General features: G+C 38.5%; 1 protein-coding gene across 2 annotated transcripts in view; it reads left to right on the forward strand.

The window, feature by feature from the left end:
- The window catches only part of TMPRSS11A (transmembrane protease, serine 11A), a 64,555-nt gene that overhangs the window by 25,617 nt on the left and 22,089 nt on the right, over window positions 1-16,849 (forward strand). For both annotated transcript variants that reach the window (XM_011965389.1, XM_011965388.1), the window contains exons 4-6: window positions 7,964-8,031; window positions 9,952-10,112; window positions 16,113-16,151. In XM_011965389.1, coding sequence (XP_011820779.1) covers window positions 7,964-8,031; window positions 9,952-10,112; window positions 16,113-16,151 — 268 coding nt within the window. The remainder of the gene's footprint in view (window positions 1-7,963; window positions 8,032-9,951; window positions 10,113-16,112; window positions 16,152-16,849) is intronic.

A 16,849-nucleotide genomic window follows, 5' to 3' on the forward strand; every position in this document is an offset into this window, starting at 1 on the left:
GGTGACAGCGCAAAAATCCATCTCAAAAAAAATTAAAAAATTAAAAATTAAAATCATACAATCATCTCAATAGATGTAGAAAAAGCTTAGATAAAATTAAACATCCCTTCGTAATAAAAACCCTTAACAGGCTAGGCATCAAAGAAACATACTTCAAAATAATAAATGCCATCTTTGACAAACCCACAGCCATCATCGCACTGAATGGGCAAAAGCTGGAGGCACTCTCCTTAAGAACAGGAACAATACAAGAATGTTCACTCTCACTACTGCTATTCAACATAGTACTAGAAGTTCTAGAAAGAGCAATCAGGCAAGAGAAAGAAGTAAAAGACATCCAAATAGGAAAAGAGGAAGCCAAATTTTCTCTCTTTACTGACAATATGATTATATGCCTAGAAAACCCTAAAGGCTTTACAAAAAGATTCCAAAACTGATAAACAACTTCAGTAAATTTTCAAGATACAAAATCAATGTAGAAAATTCAGTAGCATTTCTAAACAATAATGTCCAAGCTGAGAGCCAAATCAAGAACACAATCCCATTTACAGTAGCCATACACACACAAATGAAATACCTAGGAATACATTTAACCAAGGAGGTAAAAGATCTCTATAAGGAAAATTACAAAACATTGTTGAAAGAAATCAGAGATGACACAAATGAATGGAAAAACACTCCACGCTCATGGATTGGAAGAATCAATATTGTTAAAATGGCCCTACTGCACAGAGCAATCGTACAAAACTACCAACATAATTTTCCACACAAAATTAGAAAAAGCTTTCGTAAACTTCATACAGTACTAAAAAAAAAAAAAAAAAAAAGCCTCAATAACCAAAGCACTCCTAATTAAAAAGAACAGAGCCAGAGGCATCACACTACCCGACTTCAAACTATAATTTAAGGCTACAGTAATCAAAACAGAATGGTACTGGCACAAAAACAGACACATAAACCAATGGAACAGAATAGAGAACCCAGAAATAAAGCCACACATCTACAGCCATCTGATATTCGATAAAATTAACAAAAATAAGCAATGGAGAGAGAACTTTCTATTTAATAAATGGTACTGGAATAGCTAGCTAGTCAGAAGCAGAAGGATGAAATTGGACCCCTAACTATCACCACATATAAAAGCTAACTCAAGATGGAGTAAAGAATTAAATGTAAGACCACAAACAATTAATGTAAGAACCCTAGAAGAAAACCTAGGAAATATGTTGTAGACATCAGTCTTGGCACAGGATTTATGACTAAGTCATCAAAAGCAATATCAACAAAAACAAAAATTGACAAGTTGGATCTAATTAAACTAAAGAACTTCTGTACAATAAAAGAAACTATCAACAGAGTAAACACACAACCTACAAAATGGGAGAAAATATTTGCAAACCATGCATCTGAAAAGGTCTAATGTCCAAAATCTGTAAAGAACTTAAACAACTCATCAAGCAAAATAAACCAAATAACGCCATTAAAAAGTAGGCAAAGAACATGAAAAGACGCTGCTCAAAAGAAGACATACAAAGCAGTCAAGAAACATATGAACAAATGCTCCACGTCAGTAATCATCAGAGTAATGCAAATCAAAACTACAGTGAGATACTATCTCATACCAGTTAGAATGGCTATTATTAAAGAGTAAAAAAATAACAGATGCTGATGAGACTGTGGAAGAAAGAGAATGCTTCAATACTGTTGGAAATGTAAATTGGTTCAGCCACTGTGGAAAGCAGTTTGGAGACTTCTCAAAGTACCAAATAGAACTACTACTCAATCCAGCAATCCTCTTCCTGGGTGTACACCCAAAGGAGAATAAACTTTTCTCCCAAAAAGACAGATGCACTGTCACATAAATTACCACAGCATTCACAATATCAAAGATGTGGAATCAACCTAGATGCCCATCAGTGGTGGATTGGACAAACAAATTGTGGTATCTATAGACATATATATTTTATATATATGTATATAAATACCATGGAATACTATGTAGCCATAAAAAAATGAAATCATGTCCTTTGCAGCAACGTGGATGTAACACCACAAGGAAGGCACTGTTATCTCCTCTTTACAGGTAAGAGAACCAAGCTTCTGAAATTAAGGTCCATAGCTGGAAAATGATGGAGGGGAGATTTGAAGTCATCTAGGTAACTCCATACATGTGCTCTTTCCACTAAATTGTTCTACTGTCAGGAAAGGACTAGGCTAAGATAGAAGAGAAAATTATTAAAATCTAAATCAATTCTTCTCTCATTTAATTTTTTAAATCCATAAAGATTATAAATCCTCTATGCTGTGCTAGCTCACTTTTTCTTGACAGATACATTAGATACACTTACTATAGAAAAATATTCTCGTTCTCATTTCCCTGTATCAGTTTTTGGTGAGGAAGGCAAAGGTAGAAGGAACTGTAATAGAGAGAGATGAAGGAAACTGATGGATATATTGACGTAGGTATGTATATCTAGTGTGAACAATCTACAGTTGGAAGAAAGATGTGAATGAGTATGCTTTTTGAGGGAAGTTTTTTGAGAAAAGAAGTAATATGAACTCTTTCTAAATTTCCTGATAAAGTTATAAATACAGCATAGTCTTCACAGGAGGATCTATGTAGTTCATCATTCATCATTCAGCAAATACAGCATGATGTCATGTTAGGCACTATAAAAGGCTAAGAAAAATGATTCTCTCTCATAAACGAATCAAATTGAGAGATTTAGAGGACAACAAATCTGGAGAGGACATGAACTTTCTAAATAATGACCTTCCCTTGCTTTGGGTATCCTGGTTTTAAATATTTTTAGTACAGCTTTAAATAGATGCAAATGAGATATTTTCCTCTTTTAAAAAAGCAATTCAAAGATCTAGGTTTTTGTGGTACACCGAAAGTTAATACTTTATTCTTTAAAATCCTAAATTGCAAACTTTTAAATTCTATAAATATTTTGCCTCATAATTTCAGAAATGTAAACCAATTTGGGATATGGATATCTCATATATTGCTACTTGTTACATGTGATTAGTCACAGATGTCTGTCCATTTCCTTCTGACATTCCACAAAGAAACACTGAAGGAGGACCAGTGCAATCAAAGAAATGACTGATGGCATCACAAAGTATCACATCCCATTTGATGATCTGATTACCTCTTTGTTTAGGGTGATCTGAAAGTCACAGTTTCATGGCATCCTCCACACCCACACAGCATGTATGACACTGGTCAGTTAGACCTGACCCCAAGAAGGCTAATAAGCCTCAAAATTCTGTGAACATCACTCAGTGCTCTGGTTGACTAACCTCTATCCAGGCCTGAGAGAATGGTTCATAGCTGACTTCTTGGATCAAAAAAAACCTGGAGTTTTATATGGATATGACACAAACTTTAAAGGATTGCAGTAAAAACTACCAAGGTTATGGTTCTTATTTTGGGGGAGTAAAGAAAATAGACTGCCTTTGGAGAGGGGTGCAACAGTTTCTGATCCACTTACAAACTGCTTGCTGTCCATCAGTGGGTAGGAGGTCTTAGTGAGAACCTACCTGCATGCTCATCTTGAGGTAGGCACTATGAAGGCATTAACAGGCTCTGAAGCTACATGGCCCTTGTTTCAGTGAGCTCTGTGGCTCACTGCTGTGTCAACTTGGGCAAGTCACTTCCTCTTCTATGAAATGTGGATAATCATAGTACTCACCTTAGAGGGTTGATTTGAAAGCAAATGAGTTCAAACACAATGATGTCTGTGCTTGGTGCATATATGGCAGACAACAGTGATTCCTACTATTATAATTATTACAGTCTTACCAAGGAGGAGCCTTCCACAAATAATCAATTACCTGAAAATGTCCACAAACAGGGAAAAAAATCCCTTCCAATAATTCATGTGCAATTTTCTTTTTTTTCTAGGAGCATTGATCTCAACCTGACGTAAAGCAAACACTTTAAAAAGTCTTGTAAAATTTTCCTGGTAAATGTAAAAGTTTCTGATAAATAAATTCTCATCTTTTTATTCATTTGTTTATTCAACAAAAATATACTTCAAACCAACACATGCAAATCACTATGCTATTTTCTAGAGTATGAAAAGATAAATTTATGCATAAAGGGTTTGCCATTTAACAAAAGAGACTATATATTTGAATAAATATATAGTGAATATATTGCATAAATATATAATGAATGTCTACATTAAAGAATAGAAGGTGTAAGAGGAATTAGAAAAATTGAGACAGAAGGAAGACAGATTAGTTTGAGATTAATGAATATCTCCAAAGAAGGTATTATCTGAGATTCACCTTGAAGGATAGTTGTGATTCAGGAACATAGAACTTGCAGAATGAGAAGGTTGCTACAGACCAAAGGAACAGCCTGAGAGGGGCGAGTATGCAGGAAAATGAGGGCCACGCCTGAAAGAACTGGTGGTGTTGAAGATGGGGCCAGGCAGGTTTGTCACAGAGGGAGAGGACCTTGAATGTCTGACATTGTGAACAGAGGCTCCAAAGCTCAAATTCTCTGTTACTACCTTGAATTCAATCCTTGTGGCAATGAAACTTCAGTGAAGCTTTATTTAAGGCGAAAAGTGTTTTTTAAAAGCCCTCTTACATAATAGCCTTTGCATGTTACTCATGTTATAATTAGGAGAAAGCAATAGGATGTAAAGTTTTTTTCACAGCATAGTTTTGGTTTCTTTAATGCTAAGGAGCTCACCCGGTGTTATGTTGGAAAAAACAGCTTTTATATTTCATTTACATTCCATATGCCAGTCTTTGGTGACATATGTACCTGCGGTTTGCAGTGTTAGCCACAAAACACTCCCTAAGTGAATACATAGACTATTGTAAGGGGAGCCAGCCAGGAAGCATCTGCAGAGAAAAGCAGGCAACATGTATAAACAGAGTTAATTCAGGAATGAGAGCTGAATGGCTGGGCGAGTCTGTTTGTTTGAGTTGACAGCCTCTCCCTCACTCTTTCATTAAACACCCAACTAATCTTCAATTGCCCTCTTGGAACTTAATCTCAGTGTAATTTCTAGCATGTCAAAATCATCAAGCAGAAAGAGATACTACCCTGAAACAGGGTCTTCTGTTCAATGCTAGGAGACAAACTCCAAGTACAAAATTCTAGAAATGCCCTAAAGAAGGAGGTAGGATAGATTTACAAACTGCTAATGCTATTAGGTTGCATAGATATAGATTTATAACAAGCTGGCACACAGCTTTAAATGTATAAGTTTCTCTGAAACTTCTGGGAACTTGGAATGCCAGAACGTTGGCAGAAAGAATGCTTCTAATAATGAAAGCCATCATCTGCCATGGAAACAATTTCCAGGTCTTTAGAAAGCTAGTTTATACATAAGCTCCATTCAACAATAAAACTTATGTTCATGTTTTTTCTGATTTTCCTCCTGTTGTAAATTCATTTTATAAGAATTCTTTTTACCAGTCCCTCTACCCCATTTCTCAAAGCGTTGTCCTCAGACTACCTGTATCACCTAAAGATTCCAAGCCCTCCTCAGATCTAGTAAATGAGACTTTTCTAGAGAGAGGGTCCTAGAATTTTATAAAGAAGAATCCTTTTTATTATTGTGATCACCAAACTTTCTTCTGCCTAGATTCTTCTTATGTTATTTTTTCAGCTCCTATCTTCCCAGACAACCTAACCATTCAAAGATAAAATTGATGCTTGGTTTAGATATTCATAGCAGGCACCTTGCCAGATTGATGATGTTATCCAGAGTCAAAAACTTAATCCAATGCCTTCACCAACAAGTTACAAATGGCCAGGAATCAATTGTGATTGAACTTATTCAGAGGGTAATTACAAAACAAACTTCTTTAAATACCCAACTGCTATTTACTTTTCTTCCTTCTAAATTGTATCACTTTTCTCCCTGTTCCATTTTGTTTGCCTTTTTTTTTTGTAGAGGGGGGACTCCTCTGCCTCCATACTGAGTAGTAGAGCTGGCTGTGGGTGATGAGAGAGAAATTATTATAACAAAGTCACCCTTTCAAAAACATGTCTTCCAAAAGAATTTTGTTTCTAGCATATAAGCCCCACACCACCTCAGCCCATTTAGGCTTTCTTTCTTTAAGTACCAATGAAGACGTATTTTGGATACTAGCGATTTATTTTCTAAATGCTATCTTTGATCTTAAGTTTAAGGCTATTACCAAATCTATATCTCTACAAGTTTTATACTTTAGGTTAATAAATTATTTGATAACTTATTACTATATGTTCTACGAAAGAAACTGAAGTAAAATTTACATCACATTTAACAGGGTGGTTGTGTGATTGAGTGGGAAGAGGAGCACCCTACAGATAGAAGACCTGGGTTTCAGACCCAGCTTACTAGTATCTGCATGATGCCAGGGAAATTCACATAATGCCTCTGAGTCACAGATTTCTAATAGGAATGAAAATATTTCTTATTTTACAGAATAAGAGTTAAAGAAGAAATCAAATAATTCAGTTCCTGATGAAGTATTTATGAATTCCTGAGTGTACTAAGCAAGTTATAACTTGTTTCTTGATCCCTGAAACAGCTTTCCCTATATTTGTGTGTGTGTGTGTGTGTGTGTGTGTTTCAGTCATGACAGTTGGTTTTTCTTCTCATTCCTTGAGAATTTAGGATATTTTGTGTGCACATTTGGTTCCTCTGTCCAACATGAACTGTAGTTCCCCATCCCACATTGAGATGACACTATTTCTACGAAGTGAGTGCTAGGCGATACTGCAAGCCAAATGCCAGGTGTGATAGACCACAGCATCACAATACTGTGACAGTAGATTAAAGCCAGGCATATGGACTAAAAGCAGTGGCTTTGCTTCTCCTACTTTGGTGACATAAACTGAGTAACAAATTTGAGCTAATACTGGAATACCACCTAATCCTTTTTTCCTCCCTGATTTACCCTAGGATCCACAATCAACAACAATTTTAAAAGTTTGACCCTCTCCTAAATCCCTAATGCCTCCTCCTTACCCGTTATAAGCGAAGACCTGCAGAGCTAAGACCTGTAATGCCAGGATGGAGGCTAGAGGACCATCAGCAATTAACTACCAAATCTTACCCAGCATTTTATATGTGTTTAACCTTCATAACCTTATGAGTAGCAGACCAATATCTTTGTTTTACAGGTTCGAAAACTGAGGCTCAAATTGGTTCAGTAACTTTGCCAAGGTTGCCCAGTTTGTGAGCAGTAGCACAGGCTCAAATCCAGGACTGAGGCAGGGTTTTCTTTGTCACCACTCAAAGCCTCCCTGAATATCCCATCTCTGCTCTGTATCTCTCTGCTACTCCTTCTATCGTGTTTTAGCAAGATACCTTCTACCCCAGAAACCTACTCTAGCACAGTAGAATTACTTGGGTAGGTTTTTTAAAAATATGAGTGCCTAAGTCCCCTCTAGACCAATCAAAATAAAAATTATTGGAGAGGGTCTCTGGCATCCCTAAATTATTATTATTATTATTATTATTATTATTATTATTATTATTATTTGAGACGGAGTCTCGCTTTGTGGCCCAGGCTGGGGTGCAGTGGCGCGATCTTGGCTCACTGCAAGCTCCGCCTCCCAGGTTCACGCCATTCTCCTGCCTCAGCCTCCTGAGTAGCTGGGACTACAGGCGCCCGCCACCACGCCCGGCAAATTTTTTGTATTTTTAGTAGAGACGGGGTTTCACCGTGTTAGCCAGGATGGTCTCGATCTCCTGACCTCGTGATCCGCCCGCCTTGGCCTCCCAAAGTGCTGGGATTACAGGCGTAAGCCACTGCACCCGGCCACAAATTTTTTTAATTCAGCAAATGATTCTGTTGCACTGTGAAGGTTAAGATCCACCAATTTAAAAAATGATATTAGTTCTGTTAAAAAATTTTCCATTGCTTTACATTAATCAAAGACATATTCTTATTATAAAAGATATTACTAACACATAGCTTCCCTCTTGTTATATAACAGGTGGATGAGCTATTTATAGATTCAGCCTGGAAGAAGAACTATATCAAGAACCAAGTAGTCAGACTGACGTATGTATAGTTGGGCAAAAGTGGAATCACAAGACTGGAGGGAAAAAGAAACAAAGGAGACAGGGACCCTCATGTATTGTATGTCTCTATGGACTAGGCTTTTGGCTACAATTTTTCATAAACATTGTCTTTAAAGCAGTCTTTGAGTATAAGGCTGACCACCATTTTGTCAACAAAAAGACTAAGATTCAGGGAGGGTAAGAAATATGTTCAAAGTTCCCCAACTGACAGTTTCCCAAAGTGACAGAACCAGGAATCAAACCCCATCAACTTATTGTGAGGCCTGGAACTTACCAGAACCCGTGACCTGGGGAAAACCCAGCAGCTTGTCATTGCATGCACCAAGTTGTATTCTTTTGACAACTATATTATTTCAAACATGTTAAGCAGGCAAACTTGGCTACAAAATGGGATCACAAATTTCACCTGTAATGCAGCCTAACGACATGAGGCATGCCTAAACAAAAATATATTCCTGTTGTAATAAATTTTCTCTTTGTTGTGGTGGAGGGGGAAGACTCATATCAGTTGTAGATATTGCTCAGAAGTTTCAATTGTGTTATTTTGAAAAATTACATAGTAGAACATACATGTCATATACATAAATGCATGAACCTGTATGACTCATATTTCTTAAAGATAAAGAAAAATAATATATTCAGATTTTGATTTATTTGAAGAAAATAATGATCACTTTCTTACCAATAGACTAATAATGCTTTGTTGGCAGGTGTACTCCAAAGTTCTCTATGTCTTTACTGAGTAGTGACTTCCATAAGGATTTTATAACATAAATTGGGTAATTTCTACAATACTTAGGAGAGAAAAAGCATATAAATACTAGAACTTTCTAGATTTCATGTTTTCTGTTTTCAAATTCTCATTTACCATATTATTGTAGCAACATTATCATACTCTCGTGAAGTCCTTTGGATGGTAGCCATCATCACTATATAATACTTGGTAAAAATGTTAATTACTCAGATTTAAGAAGTAAAATTAGTCATCTGTTTGCCAATTTGATATAAAATTCTAGTTATTTAGATCTTTATATTTCCAGAGCCTAAATGAACAAAATTACATAAATTGTCTCAGAATTTCCTTTTAGCCAAAAAAGATTCAGGGAGATGGGCCTCTAGTGTTTTTCGCAGTTTTTTTTGTTTGTTTGTTTAAAAACAATAGGAGAGATAACAGACCAATATATATTTGTTTCAGGGGTTTTTTTTTTAACTGTAATTGGTTTTCCTATTTTAAGAGTATTTAAAAGTTTAGTTCCTCAGGTAACAGAACTTGAATCTGTTTATATTATAAAAGTTCAAGAAATTGGGCATGTTTAATTTGGAGAAGACTCAGGGACCACAATATTGTTGCCTTCAAATATTTGGGCTAGAGGAGGAAATTATTTTATGTTTGTTACAACTGGTAGACCTAGGCCTTATGGAATGGGAGATATAGGGAGACATATTTCAATTCAAAATGATGAACTCAGAGCTGACCAAAGAGAAACAAGCCTCTTTAGAAAATTAAACTTTTTAATTATTGCACTGTCATTAGAGGGCCATTTGTCATGGACCCTATAGAAGTGATTCAGGTATCAAATATACAGTTGATTAGCCTAAGAAAACACGAAGGCTTCTTCTACGCTCTCAAAGCTTATAATTTTGATGATGATTTTTTACGTCTGTCATTCCTAGCTTCTGTAACAATCCTTCAAATTAATTGGGGGAAATGCACTGAAAACATAATGAAAGCTAGAAGAGGGAACATATGAAATGACCTTGGGTCAGAATGACATGAGACTATCAGCACTTGACACTCTCAGCAACTGAGGGATCATTCAAGGGAGGAAGATATAGGGAACACTGAAGGACAATTCCAGGTGTATTCTTTGAAAATGTACCTTTCTTTTGTGTGGCATAGTCCAGAGGAAGATGGTGTGAAAGCAGATGTCATTATGGTGTTCCAGTTCCCCTCTACTGAGCAAAGGGCAGTAAGAGAGAAGAAAATTCAAAGCTTCTTAAATCAGAAGATGAGGAATTTAAGAGCCTTGCCAATAAATGCCTCATCAGTTCAAGTTAATGGTAAGGAGGTCCCCTTCTGTGTGATATGGAGTTCTCTATTAGGTTCATATTTTGACTAATCTCAAATTTATTTGTCATTATTTCCATTCCAAATAATAGCTAGAATTCAGATAAAAAAATTCAAGTTAAAGATGTGACATTTCAAGGTGTATTAGTCTCTAATGTAAGCACATCTGAAGTTAGTCATCCAGTGGTTTTCCCAACAGTAACTGATTGGCACTCATCCCAAAATAAAGGCAAGGATTTACAACAGAGGGCTAATCTCACCTAGGCACTGCCTCCATGACTAAGCAAGTGAAAATACTAAGGGTTTGGCAATAATTGTTTTTCTGGGTGGGACCTTCCTAAAACACAAATTCATTTGTTGCCATACTTTTATTGATAGTTTCTATATATGGTGACATAAAATTTTTGTTAGCTTTTTTTACTATGGGCATTTGGGAAAATGGCAAGCCAACATTGAAGCTGTTAGAGTTATTTTACCATTAATGCTTTAAAAATCACAGTCTAGGAAAACATCACTGAAACTATGTGTATATTGTTCCACTTTTCTCTTTTTTTTGTTGTTCACCCTTAGCCCATTATACCATTATCACTTCCCTCAATTAAGGAGAACGAACCTTTATCAAGGTCTATCTCTATTGCCTTTACCAGAAGTAACTAATTTCTTTTTATATTCCAGTGACATATGCAAATTCACCCTTATAGAAGTGAAAATCACGCAAAAAGGGTTGAGGAATTCAGTAATTAAAAGGAGCTAAGAATCAAATTTAAATCTCTAATTTCTTAAAAGGCTCCAATTAAAAAAGGTTTCTATAGTCAAACACATCTTAAAAATTCTGGCTATGATATTCATTTCTCGGAAACTCTTCCTTATGGTACCATATAAAAGATTTTAAGGCAGCCAGCTAGGGAGAAACTTGTTTACCCTCGTCCACTAAGCTGTTTTCACAGCATCTTCTTCCAGCAGACAAGTACAGATTTCCCCTACAAATTTCAATGGATACTAGACCTAAGAGAGTTACAGAAGAGATTCAGGGCAAGCGATTTTTATCAGACATGAAAAAGGACACTCTACCCTTGTAAGGGTCTAGCTGACTCTTCAAGAGGAAACCAAATAAGGAAGTAAAAAATGTGAGTAATGGAATGGGCAGATGTTTGCTGATGTGACAACGAGTCAGCTACTTAGGGAATAAAGCTGAGGACCTCTCTCAGCCAGAAGGGAGCAACCTGACAAGTGCTTAATCCATCCTCTTTGTTAGATGGGGAAGCAAATGAATAGAAATTGTAAAACAATGGCCATTCTGATAACTTACATGATGCATTCTGTGTAATTTCCAATAAATAGTTAATTTGTCAGGAACGTAAAAGCCTGAACTATCTGAAACCAGAGTGAAGCATAAATTGTTCATTGACTACCTGGTCTTTTTGTTTTTTATAGGCTCAGCTTCTAAACTTCAGCTTATTTTAATAATTGTACTAAATTAAAAGGCAGGATATGCTAATGAAGAAACTGATTTGAGAGTTACCTGAGGCTGGGCGCGGTGGCTCACGCCTGTAATCCCAGCACTTTGGGAGGCCGAGGCAGGTGGATCACCTGAGGTCAGGAGTTCAAGACCAGCCTGGCCAATATGGTGAAACCCTGTCTCTCCTAAAAATACCAGAAATTAGTCAGGCCTGGTGGCGGGCGCCTGTAATCCCAGCTGCTTGGGAGACTGAGGGGGAAGAATCATTTGAACCCAGGAGGCGGAGGTTGCAGTGAGCCAAGATTGCACCACTGCACTCAAGCCTGGGCATGACAAAGCAAGACTCCATCTCCAAAAAAAAAAAAAAAGGGAGAGAGTTACCTAACCAATTCTGACTCCACTAAGTCACTACAGGACCACCCAAATAATTGACTCATGCCTTTGTCTTCATTTTCTCATCTGTAAAATTCCAATGATAATGTTTGTTCTTCCTGAAATCACAGAGAGATTATAAGAATATACAAGGAAATAGAAAACACATTGTGGAATAAAGGGGCTGTTACTACTGAGAAAGCGATTACGTTGTGCACATGCTTTGGAAACCTGAAATAATTAATTTGAGTGATTGACTAGTAGCAGAGAGATCCTTGAAAGTTTCAGAAATTTTTAAATGTAAAAAGAATAGTGTTTATTAGTGATATGGGATCCCAGGGGGTGTTGCTTTTCTGGCCAGAAACCTCTGTGGCCAGAGGTTGGTGCCTTTGCCCAGGTTTTGCTCTGGCCCAGTGGGCTCATTCTGCCCACTTGACCTGGTAGACTGCCCACCTCCTGCTACCTGCCTGGATCCCATGCCCACCGAGGCCAACCCAGGCATGGAGCTGTGAGGGTTGTGTGAGTGAGCACGGGGTCTGGTCACTGCCCACAGCCAGGCACACTGGCTGCAGCATGATGGGCAGCTCCAGGCGCTGGCACAGGTGTGCTGGCTCTCTGTGAGGCTGTGGCTTGACAAAGCTCACTGCAAGCAGCTTCTCTGGCTGGCACCTGGGAATGTGGTGGCACCTAGGAAGCTTGAAGATGACAGGAACCGCAGGGTCCCAAAGAGGGAGTCATAGCCCTGGCTTGGGGAGCTCCCAGGTCTGGGATCCCTAAAAGGCTGCAGCTTTTCTCTCTTTTTGCCTACAACGTGGCCAGCAAGGGGTGTGTTTCATTCCTGTTTGTGTTACAGCTCTTTTAGTCTTGCTATTTGGCAGGTCCTGAGTTCTTGTCCTGAGACCAAGAAGAATGAGGTACGCAGACAAGTGGAGGGTGAGCAAGACGGGAAAGAGGTTTACTGAGCAAGAGAACGGCTCACAGGAGACCCACAGTGGGCAGCTCCTCTTCGTAGCCAGGGAGTCCAAGCAAGTGTTCAGCTCCTAGCAGAGAGGAGGCCCTGGAGTTAGAAGCTTCTCTCTGCAGGCAAGTTGTCCCACTGAGTGTTCAGCTTTCAGCAGACAGTAGGCCCTAGAGTGGTCTAGCTCCTCTATGCAGGCAGATAGTCCCACGATCTCCTAGTCACCTACCTCTCCATCTGCAAGGGCCCAGTTCTGCGTCCGGCACCTTTCTGTCCACCCCTTCGTGCCTGACCTCGCTGCTCCCAGACCAGTGGGCAATTTGGCCCAGTCCCATTGCGGTAGCTTCCAGGGTGGCAGGCTCTGGGGGGCTCACAGGGATGGCTCCATGGACTTTCTCCTCGCACCCACCTTGCAGTGGCCATGGTCGAGAATGGCAACGTTGGGCCAGGTTCCGGAGTAGGAGAGGCTCCAGGCCTGGGAGCGGGTCCTGCCTGGTCACATGAGGTTGGGGGCAGCACAGTCGGCTGCCTCGGGGATGTGGGGCACAGGGGACCCACCACTGTCACTGCTGTTCCCGCCTCCGCTCTTGCTGCCACTGCTCCAGACAGCCTGTAGCTGCCATCACTAGCACTTAAGAAAGGCACATTCGGCCGGGCGCGGTGGCTCAAGCCTGTAATCCCAGCACTTTGGGGGGCCGAGACGGGCAGATCACGAGGTCAGGAGATCGAGACCACCCTGGCTAACACGGTGAAACCCCTTCTCTACTTAAAAAAAAATACAAAAAACTAGCCGGGCGAGGTGGTGGGCGCCTGTAGTCCCAACTACTCGGGAGGCTGAGGCAGGAGAATGGTGTAAACCCGGGAGGCGGAGCTTGCAGTGAGCTGAGATCCGGCCACTGCACTCCAGCCTGGGCGACAGAGCGAGACTCCGTCTCAAAAAAAAAAAAAGAAAAGCACATTCAGTGGACAGCTCAGGAGAACCTTTAAGGCAATTTTTATAGACAAAAACATTGCTTCCTGGGAACACATAATTTTTCGACTACCAATAAACAGAAAACTGCAGAGATTCTAGATTAAGTCTAGAAATAACCCTGTAGCCCAAGATTTATTTATAATTTGTCAAGAATCTGTATTTTGTTTTGACAAAAAAACTGTGGTGTGGGTCCTTCAGGAGGCACAGTGTGACAAAGCAAAGCTAAAATCAACTTCTTTGCATTGCAAACGCCAAGGCTGTAGTCAAGCAGCTCACTGCCTACGTGTCAGATGACTTTGCTTCATTTTTCATCATGATACTTGTAGCCTTTAGAGCCCTGACTATTAACTAGCTTTCTCCCACTCAGAACCGTGTTAGGAGGTGGTCGCTTTCAAAACTAAAGTGTTAATGTTTATTTCCATTGCCGTACCTGGAAAGTAGAAATCTCTGGTCAAAATTAGAAACTAGTTACTTGTGTATTGACAATTTGTTTCCAGGTGTAATCATTCTACCGAAAAATCTGGCTATACTCACCACCATTACTACTTACCCTGGTATCATTCCTGGAAATGGATAACTTGCATCCTACTCAGGCTAAGTTGACAAAGTTTTAACTGAAGAGTTCTAACTTTATGCTATTTTCCACTGTATTGCATTACTAAGGACAAAATATATAGTTTTATTAAAAACGAAATAAATTTACTGCCTTAAACTACATTTGATGGTAAACTGAATTCCTTCCATAGAGTAAGCACCAAGAGCAATTGATGGTCCTGGGCAATTGATGGTCCTAAGCAATTGATTCTTCACCATACAATGATTTGGGATGCCTTTAAGGGTATACTTGAATTGGATATTTTCAAAAGCGCCCACTTTGTAGAGTTTATCATCACTAGTTTCCCCAGTGGAATTTGTAGAAAGTTAATAGAATGAAACAGTCTTATTTTGTATAATGGGGAATAGAATACTGAGAATGTGTCTGAGAAACATGGCACTGGTAGGAAAAAGTAAAACAGTTTTTCTCATCTGCTCAGTAAGCTAAGTCATTTTAACTTGAAAATCATCACAATTTTCATGAAAACTTCCACCAACTTTATTTTTCCCCAGCTTTAGTAAGATATAATTGACAAATAAAAATTGTATATATTTACTGTATACAACATGGTGTTTTGATACATGTATACAAGTTACATATTTGTGTTTCCTTAGTCAAATTCCTCACTTTTTTGGGAGTTGACAGAATTTAATCTTGGATTGTGTCCAATAACTAGCTTTTACCAATATTCTGTATATTTTGGATAAGAAATACATAACAGTTTATTGTTTAAAAAAAGCAATTTTAGTATTTAGGAACTGTGTTTAAAAAGCATTTAAAATATCATTTATGCGAGAGTCTTCAAGGTTTTTTCATCCTAAAAAAAAAAAGAAAGGTTTATGTGAAATTCGAAGTAAGTAAAAGAGAAAAAGCAGATCTGTTCTGGCTGAGGCTGAGTTTGAGGCCTGTAAGACAGTCTACCTGCAATATGGTTTGGCTGTGTCCCACCAAAATCTCATCTCAAATTGTAGCCCCCATAATTCCCACATGTTGTGAGAGGTACCTGGTGGGAGATAAATTAAATCATGGGTGCAGTTTCCCCCATACTGTTCTATGGTAGTGAATGAGATCTGCTGGTTTTTTAAGAGGCTTCCCCTTTCACTTGGCTCACATTCTCTGACTTGCCTGCCACCATGTAAGACATGACTTTTGCCTTCCTCCATGATTGTGAGGCCTCCCCAGTCACATGGAACTCTGAGCCCACTAAATCCCTTTTTCTTTATAAATTACGCAGTCTCAGATATGTCTTTATCAGCAGTGTGAAAATAAACTAATATAACCTGTTTCCTCTGTCCCATTTACCCATCTTCTGAAGTGGAATACAAAGAAGGTTTACCCTGAACTGCTGGAAAACCATAGTTCTCTATTAATACAAACTATTTGTGGGCTGTAGTCATCCACTATTTGTGCCTTACTCACCCATTGCTTGTGATAGTATCCACCTAATTAGAGGCTGCCTATAAGTCTCTACAAAAACTGTGCACAGATGCTATATCAGATAGCCATTTTCCTAATTAATCTGTATGTTCAACTGTCTAGAATCCATGTATGGTCAATATCCTCTGATTAGTCCTGGTCATTGAGACCAACCAGGAAAATATCAAATTATCACTATTTGTTTTGTCTTGTTTTTCAGCAATGAGCTCATCAACAGGGGAGTTAACTGTCCAAGCAAGTAAGTCGAGTTAGCTTACATAAACAAGTAATTTTCACATCAGAAAGGACATTTTCAAATATTTGCTCATATTTGCCCATCTGTGCTCCAAATTTTCTTTGAGAGATAATAACTATTTGTACAATAGATTTAAATACTTTTTTTTTTCTAACTCATGGACTGATCTTTTAGTCATGTTCAAGAAAAAAATTGCCATGGTAACTTTTTGGGGCAATTTGAAGAAAGTATATATTTCTGATTGGGAATACTGGACTTGTTTTTCTAATTTTTAAAAATTCCATAAAATGTACTTTCTGCTACAAAATAAAATAATGAGAAAGTAATTAATAGGGAGGAGATAAAACCCATTGTTTGTGACTGACAAGTTATCTATGAAATATGCTAAGGTCAGGAGTTCAAGACCAGCCTGACCAACATGGAGAAGAAACCCTATCTCTATTAAAAATACAAAAATTAGCCAGGTGTGGTGGCAGACGCCTGTAGTCCCAGCTACTTGGGAGGCTGAGCCAGGAGAATTTCTTCAACCCGGGAGGCAGAGGTTGCAGTGAGCCGAGATCGCACCACTGCACTCCAACCTTGGTGATAGAATGAGACTCCACCTCAAAAAAAAAAAAAAAAAAAGAAGAAGAAGAAGAAGAAAAGAAATATGCTTAATATATTCATCTTAATCGCTAACAGTGGCTTCATTAAATCACTTC

The sequence above is a fragment of the Mandrillus leucophaeus genome, unplaced genomic scaffold, assembly GCF_000951045.1.
Source record: "Mandrillus leucophaeus isolate KB7577 unplaced genomic scaffold, Mleu.le_1.0 Scaffold722, whole genome shotgun sequence".
NCBI classification, from domain to species: Eukaryota; Metazoa; Chordata; class Mammalia; order Primates; family Cercopithecidae; genus Mandrillus; species Mandrillus leucophaeus.